Source organism: Nilaparvata lugens, chromosome 3 (genome assembly GCF_014356525.2).
Source record: "Nilaparvata lugens isolate BPH chromosome 3, ASM1435652v1, whole genome shotgun sequence".
In the NCBI taxonomy this organism is placed as follows: Eukaryota; Metazoa; Arthropoda; class Insecta; order Hemiptera; family Delphacidae; genus Nilaparvata; species Nilaparvata lugens.
Genome location: NC_052506.1, coordinates 97,925,603 through 97,948,983, shown reverse-complemented (window position 1 = coordinate 97,948,983; position 23,381 = coordinate 97,925,603). Strand labels below are relative to the sequence as shown.

The following is a 23,381-nucleotide window of genomic DNA, read 5'->3' as shown; positions in this document are numbered from 1 at the left end:
TCACCTGACGCTAGTGTTCCCGCACATCTCAAGTCTACTATTCAAAGATCCAAGCCAGCTGGTGACAGGACAATAAGGCTGGAGACACACGAAGTTTGCTATCTCTTCATAGTGAATGATTTAATAGAATCAACAGTTGCCAACAGTTTGTAATTGGATAATCACATTTTTTTTCAAAAACATAAATTCATTTTGTTAGAGAGAGCCTTGTTTAAAATATAAAATTTTCTTAGCTCTCAGTGAGGGGGTTATTTGATATTTTCCATCTCCTCAAGTTCAAGTGTTTTATGTTGCAAATAAGAAAATTTGGTTTGGTTCAGCAATTGATCTAGCTTTTTGATCTACCTAATTGATCTACCCCCCCTCCCTGGAGCCGTCACTGATTGCATGTTTCTGCTGCCCTGGTAGCAGTGTCTCTTTGCTGCAAAAAAGGAAATTTGGTTTTGGTTTGGTTCGGCAATTGATCCTTTTTGAAATGAAACATTAGGAATGTGAAATATTGTGAAATAGTGAAACTTTTCATAATTTTAGCTTATGTCTCATATCCCTCTTAAATAATAATCTCTTCTCTTCTTCTTCTCTATATCTATAAAAGGCTAAGCCCCGACAGACTGAAATCACACCACAGCCCAAACTACTGAGCCTAAAAACTTGAAATTTTGCACAATTGTTTATAGTAGCCTCAAATCATCCACTATAAAAAAGGAATTTCAGAAATTTGCCCCCCTGAGGGAGCTGGGGTCCCCCCAAAATTTTGTAACTTTCTAACCGCTCATTCCACAGCAAAGTCATGAGGAACTTTTTTGTTCAGCTACAAAAAATAATTAGATCTATGTAGAAAAATCCCGATCAGGAGCACAGGGGGGTTCAGAAGAGGGCTTTTTCCGAAATTTTTCATGTAAAATCACACTACAGCTAAAACTGATTGCCCTATAGACTTGAAACTTTGCAAAAATATTCTTCAAACATGCTAGACGCGCACTAAGAACGGATTTTAAGATATTTTGCCTCTAAGGATTTCAAAGGATGAAAAAGGATCCTATTAAGTAAGGTTATGAACATGGTAAGGTGAACGCCATATGAAACTGAGATAATTGACACATGATATTCTAACATATGTTGTAATTATTGGAAAGCTTAAAATAATTGTATCAATCAGCTGATGGAATTAATTTTTCGTGAATCGAGAGCGTGAGCTTATTATTGCCACGTGTGTGTTTCTTATTCTCAGCTTGTATTCTTAGCTAGTTCGGTTTACGCCTTCTATCAGCTGTATATGGAGTCTCATACATTCCTATTAGAACAGAGCACAGAGATTTTCTTTGGTTAGGAGTTTGTTGATAATAATTTTTTTCAAATTCTAATTCTATTGCCATCAAAAATCACATTGAAAACTTTCTTAATAGACAACAAGATTACAAAAAAAAATGTCGAACATATACCTACATTTATTTGTAGCAAGGCCAGAAAAAGGCAAACCTTAGCCGTGAGTTCATTCAATATAACTTATATATTTTTTGTGAATAAAAAGTACGAGTTGATGAGAGATGTGAGTAATTCCTTATATTTGATCCAAATGGTTATTCATATTGTAGATTGTAGTAGTTGGGGTCATTGCAATCAAAAGTTTTTTATTCTGTAGCTAATAAATTTCATACGTATTTTTGAATTGAATTGAATTACTAGAACGTATTGATTCATTGATTGTCCATAATGTATCCAGAGTCCATAGTGGAAGTGATTGAATTACTCAAAATTAATGGCATACTGGACCCTCATAGAATTTATAGTATTCTTGGTGATTGAGCCTGTCTTTTTTCAGCGTTGACTATTAATAATAGAGCTTCATTTACAACTAGCCTACCTGGCGAACTTTATACCGCCAAAAAGTCAATGTATCTCATGTCACACTTGACTTTATTTGGTGAATCATGAAATTCATCTGACAATATTTTTATTTACATCTCAATACGGACCTCCTATGTGCTTAGTCATGAAGCATTCATTATTCCGAAAACATATTCTACTCAATCAATTGGTAGTAATATCTATCAGTAAAGTGTTGAATTAAAAAAAAAATAGATAGGTTAAATCAGTGTTTTAGAAATGAATTCAATGTTTTCATGGTTGTTGATTGTCAATAGATAGTCCAGGAATTATGTGATGTACAATGAATCACACAGAATTCCATATTCTTTCCATCTTCCATTTTAGGATGAATATAAGCTAAGCTAAATTCAAAAATTTTTAAATTATTCTTTCATTCTTCAGTACCTAATTAATGGATGCAATATGAACAACTCTCTTTCATGAGTTGAATATTTTTTCAAACATTTTCCAGTTTTTCAATGATAGGGGAGTGATAATAATTTGTATAGGTCTTCTAAGGTACGATTATCTACAGCTGGTAACCAATCAACTACACTAACTTCAACTCCAAACTACCGTTTCAATCCCAGTAAACAATTTATCACAGGGTGACGTGTTTATTATACAGCTGGTAGCTTCAGATACTCAATCATATTATCACAATATGATCTTGAATCATGATCATCTTTCCGTTCTTCAGTAGCCGCTCTGTCGACAATTTCGAAAACATAGGTCTGTGAAATGGATTAATAACTAATTATTATAATCCCCCCTATTGAAATTTCTCTTCAGAAACCATCCCCAATATTCCCAAAGTTTCATGCCGTTATGTCAAGTAGTTTTCAAGTCTATAGGGAACAAACAAACATACAAACAGACATTCATTTTTATGTATATAGATTAACACTCGGCTCAAACAAAAGTCTCTCTAAATGGAGTTAGAATCTCTCTAAATGGAGGTTGACAACTTTCAGTTCTGATGTTTCAACATTTATTAAGAATCATTTTCAAAAATTATTTCATGTAGTAACTAACTATTGTGTTTGAGACACTTCTGGCGCTATCATAGTTTCACCACTATTCTGTTCTACAGTCCTATCTCTTGCAGTCGTTAACTATATCTATAATGAAGTAAATAGCTGGCTTATATACACGTACGGGATAGGAAAATTAAGTTTGACGCATCATCACGTCTAAAGCTACTGGACTGAAACTAACTTGCAATTTTGCATGTAATTCCCAATCAACCAAGGATGGTTATAGGCCTATTTCAATTCTTCAAAATTTCATTACGTCAAGTTTTCAGTTTGTCAAGTTTTAAAATAGATCCTTGCGGAGCACGGGTTTCTGCTAGTTTACTTATAATTTCATTCCATTTCTGTATTGTACTACTTTATAGTTTTATTATAACTTTTTTACTATTGTTGAAACAGTACACAAATAACTTCAATTTTCATTGATAGAGTACAGAGTGTGGCATTATAACTTATTTATTTTTACTGAATTTTATAAAACGCATTGTGTAAGAGTCAGAAAAGTTCTATTCTATTTTCAAAATGTAAGTTTGTATTTTTAGTTTTTTTTTCATTTTGTTTTGAAGAGTTTTATAATGGAGGTGACATTCCCCACTCTGGATACACTTCTAGTTCCTATTTATAGTATTTTATAGCACCCTTTTAAGCATTGCAGGTGTAATTCTGGCAATTTCTACCTGTTGTTCTCCAAATTTTGGAGAGTCTTCGAAGACATGTCTTCATATAGACATGGAATTCCAAAAAAACCCACAGAAAAAAATTACAGGGGGGCAAATCAGGAGATCGAGCCGACCATTGCAATCGCCTCTAAGGCATTCTGGGAAATATTCCTTCGAAACAGCCATTTTGTAAATTATATCCATCTTGTAGGCTATGGATGGAAATAAAGGTCTTCGTGTAGAATCCTCCTCACAGAACGATCAGAAAGTCCAAGGGCTGACGCATGTTTGCGTGCTGAATGCCTTGGAGATTGCAAAATTGAAGCTCTCACTGTCTCGATGTTATCACATGATCTAATGGGCCGTGGATCTTCAGATCTTCAAGTTTTTCTTTTTACTACCTACTTTTCTAAATGTACTAACCCACGAAACAATATTGGTTTCCGGTTCGGAACTCGGGCTAAGAGGGCCAAATTTAAAAAGATTCTAAAAGGAGCGCAAGCTCCTCGTTGTTCCATCGCATGATGGCGACTGAACTGTGCAAGAACATTTCAAAACCACGACTCTCGAATGTGACTACTTGAGCACTAGCAGACCGCTATGTCATCAACTAACTGAATAGTAAGCATTTCAAATACGACACGTGACACGTATCATTAATGCATTAATACATTATGATGCAATCGCATCTCTGCTTGTCAGTATTTTGTGTTTACAGCTTCATCTCATAAGCACAATAATATTCAAAAGTAGGCATATTGATTCGTTCAATTTCAAATGTAATTACTTTTCACTTCAGTTCAACTAATAAAGTAAAAAGAATCATTAATTTTTTCTACAGATGTATTCTTACTGATTTACCTGAGTGGTACACAGGACCCGAACTTCTGGAACGTCCTAGAAGCTATAGAATAAATCCAAGTGAAGAAAGGTCATCAGAACATGTTTCAGATTATTTTTCTCATTTCTTCAGAGAATTTTGGCTGTGTAGAGATCCAACCAATGCGGTAAGATTTAATTTTTTCCTGCCAAAAATAACTTTCTATTTGTCAATATTTTCTCACTCACGTTTTAATGAAATTGATCAAGATAATCTTTAGAGTCGAAATCACTTACTTTTTGAACCCCGAAGCATCCTTGGTTCATTTTCACTTTATCGATTCACAAGTTCATAAATTTTCAGAAAATTCATAAATTTTCTATCAATGTCATTACAATTTTTCCCGTGAATCAGTTACCGGCAATTCATGATTACCTGTAGGCCTGGGACATGAAGGTCTTGTACTTTGAATGCTAACCATTGGAATTCCGATTCATTGTCCTATATTTTATAGGATGTAAGATCTTAATATCTTATAGGACGCCCTAAAGTCCTTAGGACGTAATCTTGAAATTCAAAGTACAGTACAGTTCAACTTCAATTATCCGAACTCCGTTTACTTGAATCGCTTTTAGGAATAACTATGCTATAGAATTATATAAATTTATGGGCTACAAGAAATTTTTTCTGATCTCCAGAAATTTCAGATATATGTTCAAAGAGAGCAATAACCCTCCTTTAGCAAAGTTAGATAAATACAGTGAATGGTATTTATTCGGCTATAATAATAATAAATAATAGGTACTACGGCAAATAATAAATACCAGTAATACTTTTAAATGAATTTCTCGTTTGTTCAAGGAAACTCCAACTAACAACATATTTAATTAACCGAATGGTATCCGGTCTCCGGTCCCAATTACTTTTGTTAATTGGAGTTCAACTGTATAAGTAAATAAAATTCTTCAAACAGGTTTTTGAACGCTTTCAATTCAATTCAATTTATTTATTTATTCACGTATCATACAATTTTAACAACACAATTACAATAATTATAAAATGATATTAGAACCCACATAGACTATTACGTCCGTGTGTGGGAGCAGTTCTTAAGATTAGCTGTGTTACAATAAAACATATTGGGCTATAAGTATAAGATACATACGGTAAATTAAATAAAAATAGATTATATTAAATATATTTTTAGTATTAATTATATAAGAAATCAATTTTAATTTAAAGAGGAAGAAAATATAGATCAATTGGAAGAAAGTTACGTAATCGGCTTTAATAATACCAATTTTTATAATTTATTAATAATTATAATTTCCATCACACCAGAACAGTCAAATCGCTTCTTGCAAAATGTATTTGGTAAAAAAAAACAAATTAAAATTTGAATTTCAAACATAAGGTGATTTGATTAAATTCTCTGCATCCTGCCATCCAACATGCATTAACCATTCAGAGACTCTGCGCTTTAACACTACAGTGACTCGGCCCGCCCCAGCCTCAACTAGGAAGGTTTCTATACAGCCATTGGGAAATGTAGAATGAATTGTACCTTTGCAAACTGATACTAATAGTAAGATTATATAAACGTGACATTGTTTGGTTTCTGGTTAGGTGACTGTGTTGAATCTCTCTGAAAAAAGTGTCCTTATTATTGAAAATGTAAATTATTACTAAAGTTTTTATGAAAATCTGCCTAACATTCATTACTGGAAATATATTGAATAGTAGATTGTTGGGAAAAAGCTGTTTTTTTTTGTAATATGGTTTTAATTATCAACCTCTGGGCGACCGACAGAGGCTCCAAAACCGCCAATGACGTATTTACATACTCATTCTTACATACGTATTTTTATATATTCATTCCTTACAGCTTATACAACAATATTGTGTTAGTGTTTTTATAATTTGAAAACTTTTATATTGAAATGTACAGTAAACCATATCAAAAGTGAACTTGGCTAAATCCCGAGCTCGGAAATCGGCCCTTAAATAGAGAATTCTTTCAAATTTAAAGCTTTCAATCTGACTTGAAATGTAGACAATTCTACCTCTCACAAGTTAAATTATTGTTTTATACATTATATCAATCTTCAACTGCATTAATCAGCTTTAGAATTCAAGCAAGTTTTAAACAACTCATATCGATTACAGAATAATAATATTATTGAGAGTTCACTTGAAATGTTAACATGGAATTCTATGAATTTCAAAACAAACTTCTCAATTTGAACATAGCCTACAACTAATCCGAATAAAAAGGGAGATTGCATATAGTATACTCAATAAATGATCCCTTACTATAATAGACAACTCCTGATACATCACACTCTTATATATTGAGAGTTATTAGAAAACATATTTTAGACAATGTTCTATTCTGAATATTAAGATACTAATGCCATGTCAGGAAAGTATTTGATTTGGCTTCAAAAAACAGAGTAAAGTAGAAGAATACAATATGTTAATAATCTATAGTATAATACAGGAAAGAATTGGCTTATTTGAAAGAATTGTGAATAATCATACCTTTATTACACTTTTTTCGTAATCTATCAGGTTTATTGCTCATTTTTATCAGGCCAAAATTGAGTTGTCTTTTAGGGCGAAGCCATATGAAGCATTAATTCGGGCGTTTTTGCACTGACTGCGAACGATCCGGCAGGGGAAGGAAGCTCTCCGATTGGCTGATTATCAGCTGATTGGGTTGGCGTTCGGTAATCAGTCAATCGGAGAACTTCCTGCCCTGCCGAACCGTCAGCCTCCAGTGCAAAAATGCCCGAATAAATGCTTCATGTGGTTCGGCCCTTATTCAAGAGGATATATGAATGATTTTTTTGTAAACTTGATTGATTTTTCCCAGAACCAACCCGAATTCTACAAAGTGGTTAACCAGTTGATAAGTGTAAGAGATATTTTTGAAATCAAATACTATCCTTACATTGAAGTGGCTACTGTCGACTATTTGGGATCCAATAAAAACAGCGCCAAAATTAAAGAAATCAAGTTCATCTACAAAGATGGGGGAAGGTTTTATAATCTCAAATTTGGTGAGTAATTTTCATCGAGAATGATTCCCGACTATGATCTATACTGAGATTCACGTTATTATACGTTATTGAGTCAATGGAGATGATAGGACTGCAGTCTCCGATTTTCTGTCAACACTTTCATGTATAGTCTACTACAGATGAAGTTATTCCGATAAACCGGTATCTCATAATATCATATTAATTGTTGATCCTTGTTAATAATCATCAACTCCAACTCATATAATTATAATCTACTCCACAAGAAAATATAAATATACCTATTACTTCCTCATGATAGTGGGGATGAGAATGGATTTTCGTAATTGAGATAAAATATTTTGGTAGTTCTTTATATTAATTTATTCGTAGCCAACAAACGATTATCTCAAGACAGTTTGGCCATCGGAACTATTTTTCCCGCCGCCCCCACCGCCATTGAGATTCCATCTATTTGAATTCTATAACACGGAGCGTTTTTATGAGATTATTATAAATTCGCGCTCGTTTACTTGATGTTTTCTCGAATTTTGAATCTTTTTTATAATTTCTACTGAACATTTTTCAATTCCCAGAATATTTTTTAAGAACTTGGAACAGTCAATAGTACCTAGATAATTACAATACTGTAACATGGATGCTTACTGACTTCATAGTTATTACAGATAACTATAGTCAAGTGGAACACTTCGTTTTTTCCTCAAGTTGACCTGCATTGATATATGATGTTCACAATTGAATAAAACATTGAAACACAATGAATTTAAATTACATAGCTTAGACCTAATCTTATTGATATTTTTAATCTTAATCTTATCATATTGATATTTTTGAGAGTTAATTGTTTATAGTTTTTAATCTCCGAAACATTATCACTAAACTACTGTGATATGGCGGAAGGTGTGGCTCGTTCATCAATTGGGCTAGTCAGTCGGGTCGAGCGAGGGGTTTGTTACCACTGTCTGAAAAAAAATGGCTTTTGGTGGCCCTGAAAAAGGCCAAGTTTGTTGCTGGTCGCCCTGAAAAGGGACCAAGATTGTTGCTGGTGGCCCTAAAAGGGACCAAGGCAGGCTAGATGTTTAGTAGTCATTGACTGGCGCGATACCACGCCGCGCGAGGGTCCCGGGCAGGTCCGTCTGGTGCGAGAGCAGGCCGGCAGGGGCTCAAGTCAATGGTTCGCAGTCTCCACTCTGGTTTACCCGGGCTACGGAGAGGGCTGACCGGGTGATCTACTAGCCAGAGGTCGTGCCGAATCTCCACCGGGAGGACCTCCTCGACCACTTCCTCGTTTAGAAGGGGCCTTTGGTCAAACCCGGGCAGGCAGGGTCGTAGGCTTCCGCTGCACACACTCCGATGTCGGTTCGGCACCCAACCCGCGCATCCAGAACCGCGCGTCAGTTGTTAGGCTGGGGCGCTAAGTCTTGGGGCGCAGCTGGCGCGGCGGTGTACAGCCTCAGCCTCTCCTCCACCTGGCGAAGCCGACGTAGGGCCCTCCTCTTCTGGATTCGGCGGCCGGCTCGGTTCCTCCTAGGCATCGGCTGGGTAGTAGACAAGGAAGACACCTCAGGTTGCGGTTAGTCTCGCTGTGGTTCCCTCATTGGCCTGCTCGCTGCTCTGCTCCTGGTCTCGGTAGTGGTCTCGGCTGGTAGTGGTCTCTGGTAGTGGTCTCGGCTGGTGGTCTCTTCTGGCTCTTCAGTGGAAGGCTGCTAGTGAGCAAGTGCTATCGAGGGTAGCTGAGTAGCCCCCTTTTATTCCCAGTCCCCGAGTTCACCTGCGCTGCTATTGGCCGGCGGTGCTCGGCCAATAGAAACGCAGGAACGGGTGGCGACAACTGAGGCGCACCCTGGTGGCAGGTGGGTCAACCACTCATTTGGTTGATGCGTGGCATGGGGAGCAGAGCAGAGCGGCAGGCTGAAAGGTAGCGAATGCGAGGGAGGTATCAATTCCCTCCCCGGTTGAGGTAGCCACGGCGAGAATTTATTGATTGCAAAAACAAGATACAATGTTTACAAAATATACAAAAGTGCCATTGGGCGATAATTTTACAGAAGTGAGACCAGAAGGGTCTCTCCCAACAGGTGGGTTGTGGTCAATAATTACAGAAATAAGACCAGAAGGGTCTTCCCCAACAGGTGGGTTGTTATTCCAAGAGATGTTGCTGGTCGGTGGTTGGAGCCGGGCGTAGTTGAGTCTCGTACACCTTGATGGTCTCGTTGTCACAGGTGATCCAGTAGACAGCTCCTTGGTGTGGGCGACCGTATATGGTCTTTTCCATCTGGGTGCTAGGCCCGCATGGAATTTCTGAGCCTTGTTTGAGAGTTGATGATTCCGTGTGAGCACCTGGTCGCCGATCTGGTAATGAGGCTGTGTCTCGGCTATTGGGTCTCCCTTCCTATTGAGATAATTTTCTTGGTTCAACACGGCTTCGCATTGGATTGCGGTTAGCATGTGTAGACGCTGGTTAATATGGTCTTTGTGCGGTTCGAGTTGATTTTCGGGCCAGTGGCTCCATTCCCCTGGCCGTGGAAGGGTTTGGCCAAACAGGATTTGACTGGGGCTGTATCTTGTTGCCGTGTTCTGTCGATTTTGCAGGGTGAATAGCATGGATGGTAGTTGGTTCTCCCATTCTTGGTGTTGTTCTTGTAGACGGATCCGTAGTCCCTTCTTGAGTTCCTGGTTCCTTCTCTCGGTAGGGTTGGCTCGGGGGTGATAAATTGGCGTGGTATAGTGTAAGACTCCCCATTTGAGGCAGAGTTCGTTCCATAGTTTCCCCGTAAACTGAGTGCCATTGTCGGAGAGTAGGATTTTTGGGTATCCCCATCTGGGAAACAGGTGCATATCCATCGTGCGGCCAATCGTGTTGGTGTCGCCGTGAGGCAGCGGGTAGGCTTCTATCCACCTGGAGAAAGGATCAGTGATGACCAATATGAATCGATTTCTTCACTTGGAGAGTGGGTAGGGGCCCATCAGATCGAGACATACAGTTTCCCATGGTCTAGTAGACCGTCGCGGTCATTGCGTAGGTTCGTGATTCTGGTTGTACGCTTTTGAGCAGCTACACAGCAGGCAATTTTGTACGTACGCGGTTATCTGCGCCTTCATACGGGGCCAAGTGTAGTATGTAGCGATGTTTCGGTAGGTTTCGGCGTAGCCTGGATGTCCCATTAGATCATCGTCGTGATAGCGGAACAGTAGCCGGGTGCGAAAGTTGGGTGGTATGACTATTCGCCAACCGTCGCGTGTCTTCTTCTCCCGGAGTCGGTTGTGTAGGCGGTAACTGGTGAGGAATACTTGATCAGTTCCCGGTTGATTCTCCAACGGTCGGGGTTCGATCTCCATCCATCATTGCACCTGCGCGTTGATCTGGTCGTCTGTGGCCTGTGCTTTCCGAATCTCTTCTAACAGTTCAGTTTCAGTTGCGATGCTTGCTAGCGTAGCGGGTTCACTGGTGACTGGCAGGATGTCGGGAGTCATGGTTCGTTCTAGTTGTTGACTGGTCTCCTCAACTTTTTCATTGTCGGGTTGCGTGACAGTGCGTCGGCGAACTGATTCTCTTTACCCGGGCAGTGTTCTAGGGTGAAGTCAAATTCTTGTAGGAGCAGGGCCCATCGAGTGAGTTTGGCGTGGCTGTCCTTTGCAGTTTGTAACCAGGTAATCACCTTATTGTCGGTACGGAGTATGAATGGCCTGCCTTCCAGGTAAGGGCGATATAGCTTTATTGCCCAGACAACTGCAAGGCACTCTTGTTTGTTATTGTGATACTGTTGTTCCGTGTGGTTCAGCTTGGCACTGGCATATGAGATCACCTTACGGTCATTGTTGATTTCTTGGTATAGGACAGCCCCTATACCGACCTAGCTGGCGTCTGTCTGTAGGATGAAGGTCTTGGAGAAATCTGGTCGACAGAGTGGTTGGATGTTGGCGGTCAATGCTTGTAGGCGGTGGAAAGCTGTCTCTTCTGTTGGTAACCATTTCCATCGTGTCTTCGTGCCAAGTAGCTCAGACAGAGGCGCACAAACGTCAGTGGCGTTGGGTAAAAATTCTCATAGCCAGCCGACTACTCCGAGAAATTCTCACAGTTTCTTTCTGGTGGTGGGTGGTTGGGCAGAAGTCACAGCTAGGATAGCCTGCGGTTTTGCTTGGTTGCCCTCGGAGGTGATTATGTGACCAAGGTATTCAAGTTGCTTGCGGCCGATCTGGCATTTTGCTACTGAGACAGAGAGATTGTATAGATTTAACTGTTCAAACACTTTGGCTAAGTGGAGTAAGTGTTCTTCCCAGGTATCCGAGTACACAATGATGTCATCGAGATAAGCATAGCAGAGCTTGTCGATGTATCCACTCAGTACCTTGTTCATCATGGATTGGAAGCAGCTGGGTGCATTTCATAGGCCGAAAGGCATGACCTTAAATTGTAGCTTCTCGCCATAGGGAGTGGTGAAGGCCGTGTAAGGTCGAGACTGGGGTGCGAGTGATACCTGCCAGTATCCCATCCATAGGTCGAGTGAGCTGAATATTTTTGAAGTTCCCAGGCTTCGAATGACGTCCTGTAGGGTCATCTGCGGTGCCGTAGCTGGAACGGTGATGGAATTCAGCCATCAGTAATCGATGCAGAACCGTGATGTGCCATCCTTCTTGGGGACAACGACGATTGGAGAGTTGTAAGACGAATCACTGGCTTCTACCAGGTTGCGTTCCTTGTCGGTGACTGCGGCCAGGGCAGTGTTGGTGACCTGGTGGCTGACTGCGGCTGGGGCAGTTTTGGTGACCGGCTGGTTGACGGCGGCTGGGTCAGTGTTGGTGACCTGGTGGCTGACTGCGGCTGGGGCAGTGTTGGTGACCTGGTGGCTGAATGTGGCTGGGTCAGCGTTGGTGACCTGGTCGTCGACTGCGGCGAGGGCAGTGTTGGTGACTCCATCCATGACAGCGATCCCGGTAGGTGGTGGGTGCGTGTGGGTCACAGTTGCATGTTCCTCCCCAGGCTGGTGGTCGATGACGTGCTCATCGTCGGCTGGTGATGCTGTCCTCTCGCGGGCCAGTAGAGGCGCGGCTGCTGGGTGCTGTGGAGAGTCTCTGTCAGCCAGAAAAGCAAGGGGTCTTCGGTGACATTGGAAGGAGACTTAGCGACGCTAGCAAGGTCTATGGTGGCGTGACGGGTAGGCGATCGATCCCTTGTGAGTGAGGCAGTCATGAGTGACGGCTGGGTGGTTGACGCGCAAGGGTGTGCCGGACGCGGTTTGTGCCTGACCTTTTCAAAGATGATAAAAAAAATAATTTTGAATAAAATTTAGAATTTAGAAATAGGCCGACACATCTAGAAAATACCTGAGTCTATACCTAATTCATGCAGGTGAATGGGCTAGAGTCAAGAAAACTTCAATTAATCTTGCCATGCCTGATTTACTAGGTTTCTACTATAAACTAACACTACACTTTGAAATAATTAAAAAATACAAACAGCTTCAATAAACATTGGCAACTAAAATTGAACAACAGAAACAACAATTTCATGTTACTTTGTTGACATTCTTCATCTGATTCGGGGGCGCATTACTATCCCCGTTTAGATAGCAATACGTCACAAAACCAAACAATATCAGTCATCAAATAACAAGTTAATTTCAACATGAAATTACTCAAGAAAGAAAAGCCCGTTGAACCCAAGTTTCGTCGATAGTAACCCATATAACCCATTCCATAATAATTTTGAATCCCCACTTTTGATTGACATTCTTGAATGAACCTTTGTTTCACTACACTGCACTTTCGTTGGTCTGTATGTTGCTTTATCGTCGGGGTACAGTACCTTGTTTTTGGCGGTGAACTTTTACCGGTTGAATTTGGCTTGACGGCGACATCCTCTTACGTCCTAGACCTGTCTTCTGAATGGGTGTCTTGAAGCGGTGTTACATAAAGTTGCGGAACAAAGGGGTGGTAGTACAAGAAGTTGGTTTGGGGACACACATGAGCCGCTGTAAATAAATGTATTACAGCATTAATTTCTAACTCTTCCTACAATTCATCAAAAGCTAAAACAGGAGTTATTCTGTTATTCAATTTAGATTTTATCTTGACGTTCTGATTTCATTCTCAAAATTTAACAGATTTAAAACAATTTACTTGCCAGAGTGTCATTAATATACAATGCAACATTTATGAAAACACCCGTAATAAATTAATATATGCTTTTAGAAAATGAATACTCATTAATTATGATGTTAACTTTTATATAAATTGATATAATACTCTTAGAAAAGGATAATTCAGATTGAAATGATGCTAACTTATATGATATTTTTCGTTTGGTTTGCGAAATCAAATATAATTTTTCATATAGTAGCTCGGCTAGTATTGTTGGAAACTTGTGCGCTAGCCAACATTTATTAATATTAATTTCATGGAAAAGAAAAACTTTCTTCTTCGTCTATTAAGATTTCTATCATAAAAATTTACTGAATCATTTGAAAGCCTTAATGACATAAGAAAACAGAGTCTGAAAAATATAAAATGTCATAAACTCAATATGAACATAATCTTAAAAATTTCATTCCAATTTAAAGGCTATCTTCCTGACTTTCAGCAATACTCTACGATAATATATTTCCAGAAACAATAACTCAAATGTAACGTAACTGAAAACTTTCTATACTTCTTTAGAAAAAAAATTTATAATTATCTTCCATCACTAATAAAATCAAAAGGATTATTCTCAATCAATATTATTAACTTGAAAAATAACAGGCTTAATTAATTCAATATTCTTATGGAAGTTTCAATCAATTAAATTCCCTAAATTATATTTTAACCTTATTTTATGTACCTTAGCAGTTATTTGAAGATACAATTATTCGTACATGATGAAGAAACACAATTAAACCTTTCAGGACATGGCACTACTAGAAAATTTAAACTTTAATAAAAATAAAACTAGCTCCTACATTAACTAATTATATAAACTTGTAAACCTGCCCAAAAAGGGGGAAACATAATGACTACATCTTTACTCTCGTAGTGCTCCTAGCAAAGTGTCGTCCGAAACGTAATCTGGTCTCTCGACTGGGGAATCCCCTCACTACTGTATTTAGAAACAGGTCTCCTATTGGGCGAAGGGAATCAATTTGACCAATCGTTGCGTGGCTTCTAGAGCCTTTGGACCAAATAGTAACTGCAAAATCGGTAGTTTGTTATAATTTCAATGCTTGCTGTTTTCCAACTTATCGCACTTTATGTCGCGACAAGAAGGCTAAGTTTTAGAGATAATTCCATAATCTACATTCCTCGACGACTCGGAGCCACAATTTTTAAATATCTATCATGGGAAACTCGAAGTCATGACCGTTCATAATAGAGAGAGAAAATAATTCATTTCGCTAACTCACTTACAATAATGGCTCTAGTCTATTGCGTATTAAATTTACTATTATAACTTGGGAAAGGGCCTGAATTAAAAAGAGTGCCCGGCACAGGTTGCTGTTGTGAGACGGTGACCCGGGTGACGACTGGTACTGGGTCATTCTTGATAGCCCGTGGAGGTGCGGCTGCTAGGTACCGTGGAGAGTCTCCGTCAGCCGAGAAGAGCGAGGGGTCTTTGGTGATGTTGGAAGGAGGCTTGGTGAAGCTGGCAGGATCCACGGTGGCGTGACCAAGGAATGACTGGCTGGCTGGTTCGGTGACGGTTATCGCTTGTAGTTGGGGTGGTGACCTGCGAGGCTGGCGCCACGGGTCTTGCACCTCATTGTTAGTGTAGTGGACTCCTACTTTCCGTGCTGGAGGGGTGGAGTCCGAGTCTCTCCAGTATCGCCGTTTCCCTGCCGTTTCTTCGAGAGTTCTGGGCAGTCGCGATGAAAATGCTTGGCCGGGCAGTAATGACACTGAGGAAGCTGGTTGTAGTTGAACCTCGGCGGCAGCTCTCGATGGGGTGGCCCTGCGGATGCCGTAGGTTGAGGCGGCTTATATTTTGTTCGACTGTTGAGGTCGGTTTCCAGGTCGTTGGAGATCATGATCAGCTCTTCATAGTTCATGGGACGAGCAGCTCGAACTAGGGTGCGAAGCTCAGAACTCAGCTGACCGATGAGCAGGGCGATCACCTCATCTTCAGCCAGGTTGGTTCCTAAGCGCTGCTGTAGTTGGAGCTCCTGACGGATGAATCGCTCCACTGGCTGGTTCGGTTTGAGGGTGGTGCCATAAAATTCCATGTGAGCGGCTGCAATTTTATGGGCTCCCGAGAAACGGGCCTGAAGTCGGTCACGGAACTGTTCCCAGGTGGTGATGAATTCTCCGTAGTCTCTCCACCAGGCGGCGGCATCGTCTTGTAGTTGTACTTTTAGAAGCATGACCCAGGTATAGCTGGGAATGTGGTGACCCTGTAGCAGCTCGGTGCACTGTCGCATGAAGGTGATAGAGTCTTCATGGAAATTGCCGCGGAAGAACAGTAGCAGGGTCGCTATGCTGGTCAGCTGGCTGAGGTTGCCGGTGTAGCTGACGGCTGGAGCCGGTAAGTTGGCCATGTTGCTGGTTGCGGTAGTGGCGTGACTAGAGGTTGACGGTGGAGCAGGCAGGTTGACGGTCAGCGTGCTGGGTTGCAGGGTGGTTGGTCGAGCGGGCTCGCTGGTGAAGGCGGGTGGCTGCGTTGCCCCGGTTTTGCTGGTGGAAGCGGGCGGCTGCGTCGTGCTGCTGTCGGTTTGACCGGTGGTCTGTGCAGGCCAGCCGGCGAATGTAGACTTGGTGTGCTGGCTGGTTGACTGCATCGAATCTTCGGTGGTCGTATCTCCACTGTCTCCGGCTCTGGTTCTAGTCGCTACCATGTTCAGGTGTTATGGGCGCCACTGGGAAATTGCCTGTTCCCAGACAGGTATTCTGAATTGAAAGATTCAGAGACACATTTTGTTGAAAGAAAATAAGTTTGAATTTTTTTGTGTGAAAAATTCAAGACATACATTTAGATGAAAAATTTAAGACATACATTTAGTTGAAAATTTAGGTTGACATTTTGTTTGAAAAAAAGTTTTGACAGTGGTAACGGGTTACTGTATCTCCATACAGTGAGTGGCCCCACGTTGGCAGGTGCCAATAATTGATATGGCAGAAGGTGTGGCTCGTTCATCAATTGGGCTAGTCAGTCGGGTCGAGCAAGGGGTTTGTTACCACTGTCTGGAAAAAAATGGCTTTTGGTGGCCCTGAAAAAGGCCAAGTTTGTTGCTGGTTGCCCTGAAAAGGGACCAAGATTGTTGCTGGTGGCCCTAAAAGGGACCAAGGCAGGCTAGATGTTTAGTAGTCGTTGACTGGCGTGATACCACGCTGTGCGAGGGTCCCGGGCAGGTCGTCTGGTGCGAGAGCAGGCTGGCAGGGCTCAAGTCAATGGTTCGCAGTCCGGTGTACAGCCTCAGCCTCTCCTCCACCTGGCGAAGCCGACGTAGGGCCCCCCTCTTCTGGATTCGGCGGCCGGCTCGGTTCCTCCTAGCCATCAGCTGGGTAGTAGACAAGGAAGACACCTCAGGTTGCGGTTAGTCTCGCCGTGGTTCCCTCATTGGCCTGCTCGCTGCTCTGCTCCTGGTCTCGGTAGTGATCTCGGCTGGTAGTGGTCTCTGGTAGTGGTCTCGGCTGGTGGTCTCTTCTGGCTCTTCAGTGGAAGGCTGCTAGTGAGCAAGTGCTATCGAGGGTAGCTGAGTAGCCCCCTTTTATTCCCAGTCCCCGAGTTCACCTGTGCTGCTATTGGCCGGCGGTGCTCAGCCAATAGAAACGCAGGAACGGGTGGCGGCGACTGAGGCGCACCCTGGTGGCGGGTGGGTCAACCACTCATTTGGTTGATGCATGGCGTGGGGAGCAGAGCAGAGCGGCAGGCTGAAAGGTAGCGAACGCGATGGAGGTATCAATTCAAATATGCAAATGGCTGTGCAATGCAATAAGATAGGATTTTAAAGTTTGTTTGGATTCTTAATGGCTAATGTGTACCACGTGATTGCTTGAGCTAGCCAATCAGAAGCGTGAAAGTCAATGGCCAAACTGTCTCAATTATACTATAGTGTAACAGCTATACTGTATAACCAGTAGCTATAGTATGGTAATATAGTCACTGTAAATGATAGTAGCTATATACAGTAACTATATTACCCGTAGCTAATATTACCCATGGGTAATATAGTAAGTTACTGTAGTAACTGTAGAGCTATCTGCTTTGTCTGATAATAGACAAGGATAGCGAACACAAAAAGGATTCTAATTTAGCATGTTTTAATTGATTAAATGGTTCACGTTTTACCCTCCCTTTTTGAAAGCCTATAGTCACTAAAACCCATTCTGCCACATCCAGAATTCCTGGGACGTTTGTTTAATTTGGGAAAAAGTTGTAACCTCAAAGCTATTTCTTCAATTTGAATCTAGGCTCGGTGATTGAGCTCTAGGAGCGTCAGGAGACAGCATACCCCAAGCTTCTAGGACTGCATCGATTTAGAGGCATCTCAGCGCTTATTAAAGACACACGTTCCGAGACATTCATGGACCCGTACATTGATGAACCCGTACATTGATGGACTCGTATATTGATGGCCCGTACTTTGACCGCTGTTAGAATAGAAGAATTAAAGGATAATACAAATTAACTCAACTTCAGTTATATCATAAAGTCACATTCTTTAGGTTTTTTTATATAAAACCCAAATTAATACTTATTATTTTTAGAACACAAATAGACATAGCCTACTTCAATATCTTGATTTAATAGCAGAGAATTATTTGTAATCAGGGTCAGCCCTTTATACAATGAGATGAGTACATATTTATTATTCCATAATACAATACTTCAATTGACTAGTAGATGGAATAACTTTTCAATATAGATCTTTTCGAGTATTATAGTTATTTTGTTAAGCATGTTCTCTTACATAAATTACATATAGTGTAATTTGATAAAGTATGACATGTAGGTCTTATTTTCAAGCTCGAAAAAGTGCTACCAGAGCAATAGACAGATATCACAATCCTATCTGACTGACAGATACTTTAGGGTCAGGCATGAAAGATCAAATTCTGATTTGAAGGAAATTAAAGCAGGACTTCCTCAAGGCAGTGTTCTGGGACCAGTTTTTTACCTACTCTACACCAGCGATATTTCCAGCCTTGATGATAATACAACAGCAATTTTTCAGATGATACAGCCATATATCAGTAGACAGTAATATTCATATTGCAACAAAGAAACTACAGAGATCCAGCAACAAAGTTCAATTTTGGACTAGAAAGCAGAGAATGAAATTGAATGAAACAAAGTCGATTCAAATCAATTTTACCAATAAGAAGGACCTGCCCATACCAATAACTATCAATAACCAATTTGTACCATATGCTAATGATGCCAAGTATCTAGGTATGACCTTGGACACAAAGCTTCGCTGGAAGGCCCATGTCAAGATGAAGAGAGAAGAGCATGGAATCAAATATAATGAGCTGTATTGGCTGATTGGAGAAAACTCCATCCTTTCAATTCGAAACAAAGTACTTCTGTACGAACAGATATTAAAGCCAGTATGGTATACAACTTTGGGGTTGTACCAAAGACAGCAACATCAATGTCATACAACGTTTTCAAAACAAAGTGGCAAGGAACATTGTGGGTGCTCCTTGGTATGACAGGAACAGCAATCTTCAAAGAGACCTGCTCGTCGACCTGGTGTCCATAGAGATCCAGAGATGCGGAGAGGCACGAGAGGCGACTGCACCAACATGACAAAGTCGAGGCGATCCAGCTGCTAGATAATAGAGGGTTGGTGCAGAGGCTCAAAGTGGGAAACCGTATGAAATAGTCTAGTGCTTGTTCAAGTAGTGTCCAGTGGAAGAGCAGAGCAGTGATTGAGTGAATCTAGCTTCTATAGTGCAGTCAATATGTGTACATATTGATTAAACAATAGCAGTAAAAGTTACTAATAAGAAATTCACTGTTCAATTTTTCAATTAGTATTTTAGGATAGAAAAAATTAGCTCATTAGTCTTTAGGCTACATGGCTATAGTATTGACCAATAGAAAAAATCTGGTGTGGCGCACACACACAGCTTTCCTAGCCGTTATGAAAATTTATCTCCTGACGCTAGTGTTCCTGCGCATCTCAAATCTACTACTATTCAAAGATCTGAGCCAGCTGGTTAGAGGACAATAACGCAGGAAACACACGAGGTCTGCTATCTCTTCATAGTGAATGATTCAATAGAATCAACAGTTGTCAACAGTTTGCAATAATTGAAATAATCACATTATTTTATTTTTGTTTAAATTGTATCTGAAGCCTAATAATTGGGAATCTAAAATCAAACTTTGCATAGATGGGGCGGAGCTCCTGAAATTTTCATAGATATGGGACTTATGGCAGTTGATAGAGCTTATCAATGACTAATTTAGGTATGAATTTGATCAAAATCGTTGGAGCCGTTTTCGAGAGAATTGCGAAAAACCCTGTTTTTGGCAACATTTTCGCCATTTTAGCCGCCATCTTTAATTGAATTTGATCTAAATTGTTCATGTCGGATCCTTATACTGTAAGGACCTTGAGTTCCAAATTTCAAGTCATTCCGTTAATTGAGAGATGAGATATCGTGTACACAGACGCACATACACTCATAGACACACACACGCAAACACACACACACACACACACACCACACACACACACACACACACACACACACACACACACACACACACCACACACACACACACACACATACAGACTAATAGGCCTACCCAAAAACCATTTTTTTGGACTCAGGGAACTTGAAACGTATAGAAATTTACAAATTGGGGTACCTTAATTTTTTCGGAAAGCAATACTTTCCTTACCTATGGTAATAGGGCAAGGAAAGTGAAAAAAGATTATACAGAAGTGAATAATTCTGTAAATAGAATATCATAATATCTGTGCTTAAGAATATCATACTTAAAGCCGGTGCACGAACACAGTTAAATTTTAATCGTGATCAATTTCACGAGAACCAATCAGAGAAGTCTTCTTTTCGAAAAAGCAACCGGGCCTTGATAATTTAGATCTTTATAGATTTATTCAATTTACAGATTCTAAGTTGATCGATGAAATTTCTATGGATCAAATCAATTCCAAACCACAAACAAATCCTAGGTGAGTAGGATCTTATATTCATGTTGCTATCCCATGATTTTCAAGTTCAAATTGCTATACCGATTAGATTGTTATTTTAGATTGCTCACTTGAATTAAATATCATCCTAAACTGAAAATCTACGATAAAATTCAACTTAATATCACGATGTGAACGAGGATTTTGATCGGACTATTTGAGTAATTTATTCCACTCTAATTTTCAAAACCTACTCATATTTATTATTATTTTTTGCTGAGAGGATCACCACATAATAAGCTCGAAGCTTTTGTGCTTGAGTATCAGAATTAAGTTTGTTTTTCGGTAATTCTTCAAATGTATATTTTAATATGTGAATATTTCCTATTTTAGTCATAAACATGTGAAATATTTATTCTATGTTTAGTTTTGAAGAATCTAAATTTGAAAATCTACTTGACGACTGAAAATTTTGTGTATTGAAGAACTTCAAGACTTAACCTACTTCGTACTATGTGTTATCTAAATTTGGGAGAGGAATAGCACAAGGTTACCTTATTTTTCCTCTCCCTATCATTTTGATAATATACTGTATAATATATTGTATAAATGAATAAAGAATAAATAAATGAACGGAATGAATGATGATGAGAGATGATGAGTGAACGTTCTTTAGGTGGGTTTCGAACCACAAGCTAACAATGACGCCCATATGATCATCTGATCTTGGGGGCGGGGGAGTTTGGTTGGTGCAATCCTATAAGGGGGCCTGAAGGGTCTGAGGCTCAAATTTGATTTTGGTAAGAGATTCCACTGGTTATATTTCAAACATACAAAGTGCTGCATCATAAATTCCTTTTTTCAAAACTTTATGAAACGCATTGTAAGTCAAAAAAGTTTCATTAAATTTTCAAAATTAAAATATGTATTTAATGTTTCTTTAATGTATTTTAAGGAATTTATAATGGAGGTGATGTGGAAATCGGAAGATAATATAGTGTTGATTAAAAAATTACTCCAAATTACCCTCAATGAAGTTAGAGAGATCCGGACTATTTTCATTTCTTTTGAAATTTTATTATCTATAAAAATAAGATAGTTATTTGTTTTGTCAGTCGGCTTGATTTAGCAAAATCGAAGGAAACTTGAAAATGAACCGAAAATTTGAGGTTTTTGGGGCACTATGTAAAAAGCTTCAGGGCTAGAAAGTCAATTTCTTGTATAAGCTATTCAATAGGTCTACTCCAGAATCATTGTAAGTAAATTTAGCATGTTCGGAATTAATTCCCCAAACGGCCCTTTTTCACTACCCCGTGACTTAACTATATGTTGAATGATGAATTTCTCATTTTATTTTGAATCAAATTTTCAGTTTTAAGGAATATGCACATTCTATCGTACCAATGCGAGTCGGGAGTGAGGGAGCAGTCAAAGACTTTCTTTTTACACCCAACGATAAACCTAGGAAATTGATCAATATTTCTCCAGCTGGGATGAATTTGAGGATCGGTTCGACATGGCACAAAAAATTCGAAGGTGGACTAGCTAGAACTACAAATGAGTACATGTAAGTAGGCTGGACTTGATTTCATATTTGATTTTTTTGGGTATGTCAACATTATGCTCTTTGAGCACTGGTCGTTACTCAGAGATAATATGGACTAACATATTTAAAACGACTATTCCAATTGAGAGTTTTCAGAATCTACACAGATCCAATTTTGATGATTTAGGTACCGTAGAGTGCTTGTTTCAAATGGTTTCAGAACTATTGTGCTTTTTGAAGCCTACTGATTACCAGTGATGGTGACATTGCGATAGATATATGAATTTAATATTTGACATTTTGTAAAGTATCTCTGTAAACGTTATTGATCGCAGTTTGTGTGTCAAAGATTATCGGCAATAAATGTGCAGGTTTTTCCAGTTTTTATCAAGTCATTCAAAAAGCTTATCGAGACAAAAATTGCATAGTTGCCTGTAAAGTTGGTATACGGGCGAAAGTTTTATGTGACAACGACTTTGAGTGGTAAAATAATTTTAATGTGAATATTCATTCCTATAGTAGGAAGAAGGATGAAATAATAGTAACAATTTAAAACATTTATTTATACAAAGAATTATATTTAAAACATTAATTTATACAAAGAATCTCGCACTGAATTTCATATTAACAAAATTTTATTTTTACCTTCACACATCCTCAACAAAGTCACTCTGTCTCTCTCGCTCTTAGGCGGGCTAACTGTGCTTGATTCAATTTTTTACATAGCAAGTCGCGCTCATTTTTTCAAGTTAAACAAATTATTATTGGCTGAGAAACGATTTATACTACTTTTGTGATTGAAAACTACCACAACATTGTGATTACTACAACATAACCTATTCACTTATACCTATTATACTTACACTAAACTTATACCTATTCACTTATACTTATTCACATAGCCTATTCACTAAGTAGTGGCGCAGTCGCAGGAGATTGCTCCGTTTCACTCTCTCTCCAGGTGAATGCCTTCGGGTTGCTGCTGCATTGCTCGCCACTGCTCCTATTCGTGCTCTTTCCAGACGACCGTGAACTGAAACGAACGCTCTCACTCGCTCTCATTGTGAGCGCATAACGTGAGAACGTAACACAGTCTCTTGAAGTGTCACCCGGCAAACCAATTCATAAGACGTTGTCACGTCAAAATTTAGAATAAGTTTTAATGATTGGTGGTGCCATCTCGAGACTTTTTGAAAAACTGTTTGGACTCAATTGAAACGTGAGATTGTTGAGCGATATCAAAGAAAACAGCGATTTGCGCCTTGCGCATAATCCAGAGGCTCCCAAACTGCGGCCGGGGGGCGCCGCGAGCTCGTGCCAGGTGCGCCGCCAT

General features: G+C 39.8%; 1 protein-coding gene across 1 annotated transcript in view; it reads left to right on the top strand.

Moving 5' to 3' along the window:
- LOC111047681 overlaps nt 1-23,381 on the top strand; it is a 40,974-nt gene that overhangs the window by 3,548 nt on the left and 14,045 nt on the right. The window contains exons 3-6 of the mRNA XM_039422985.1: nt 4,404-4,569; nt 7,258-7,444; nt 20,481-20,544; nt 21,875-22,069. Of these exons, the coding sequence (XP_039278919.1) occupies nt 4,404-4,569; nt 7,258-7,444; nt 20,481-20,544; nt 21,875-22,069 (612 nt within the window). The remainder of the gene's footprint in view (nt 1-4,403; nt 4,570-7,257; nt 7,445-20,480; nt 20,545-21,874; nt 22,070-23,381) is intronic.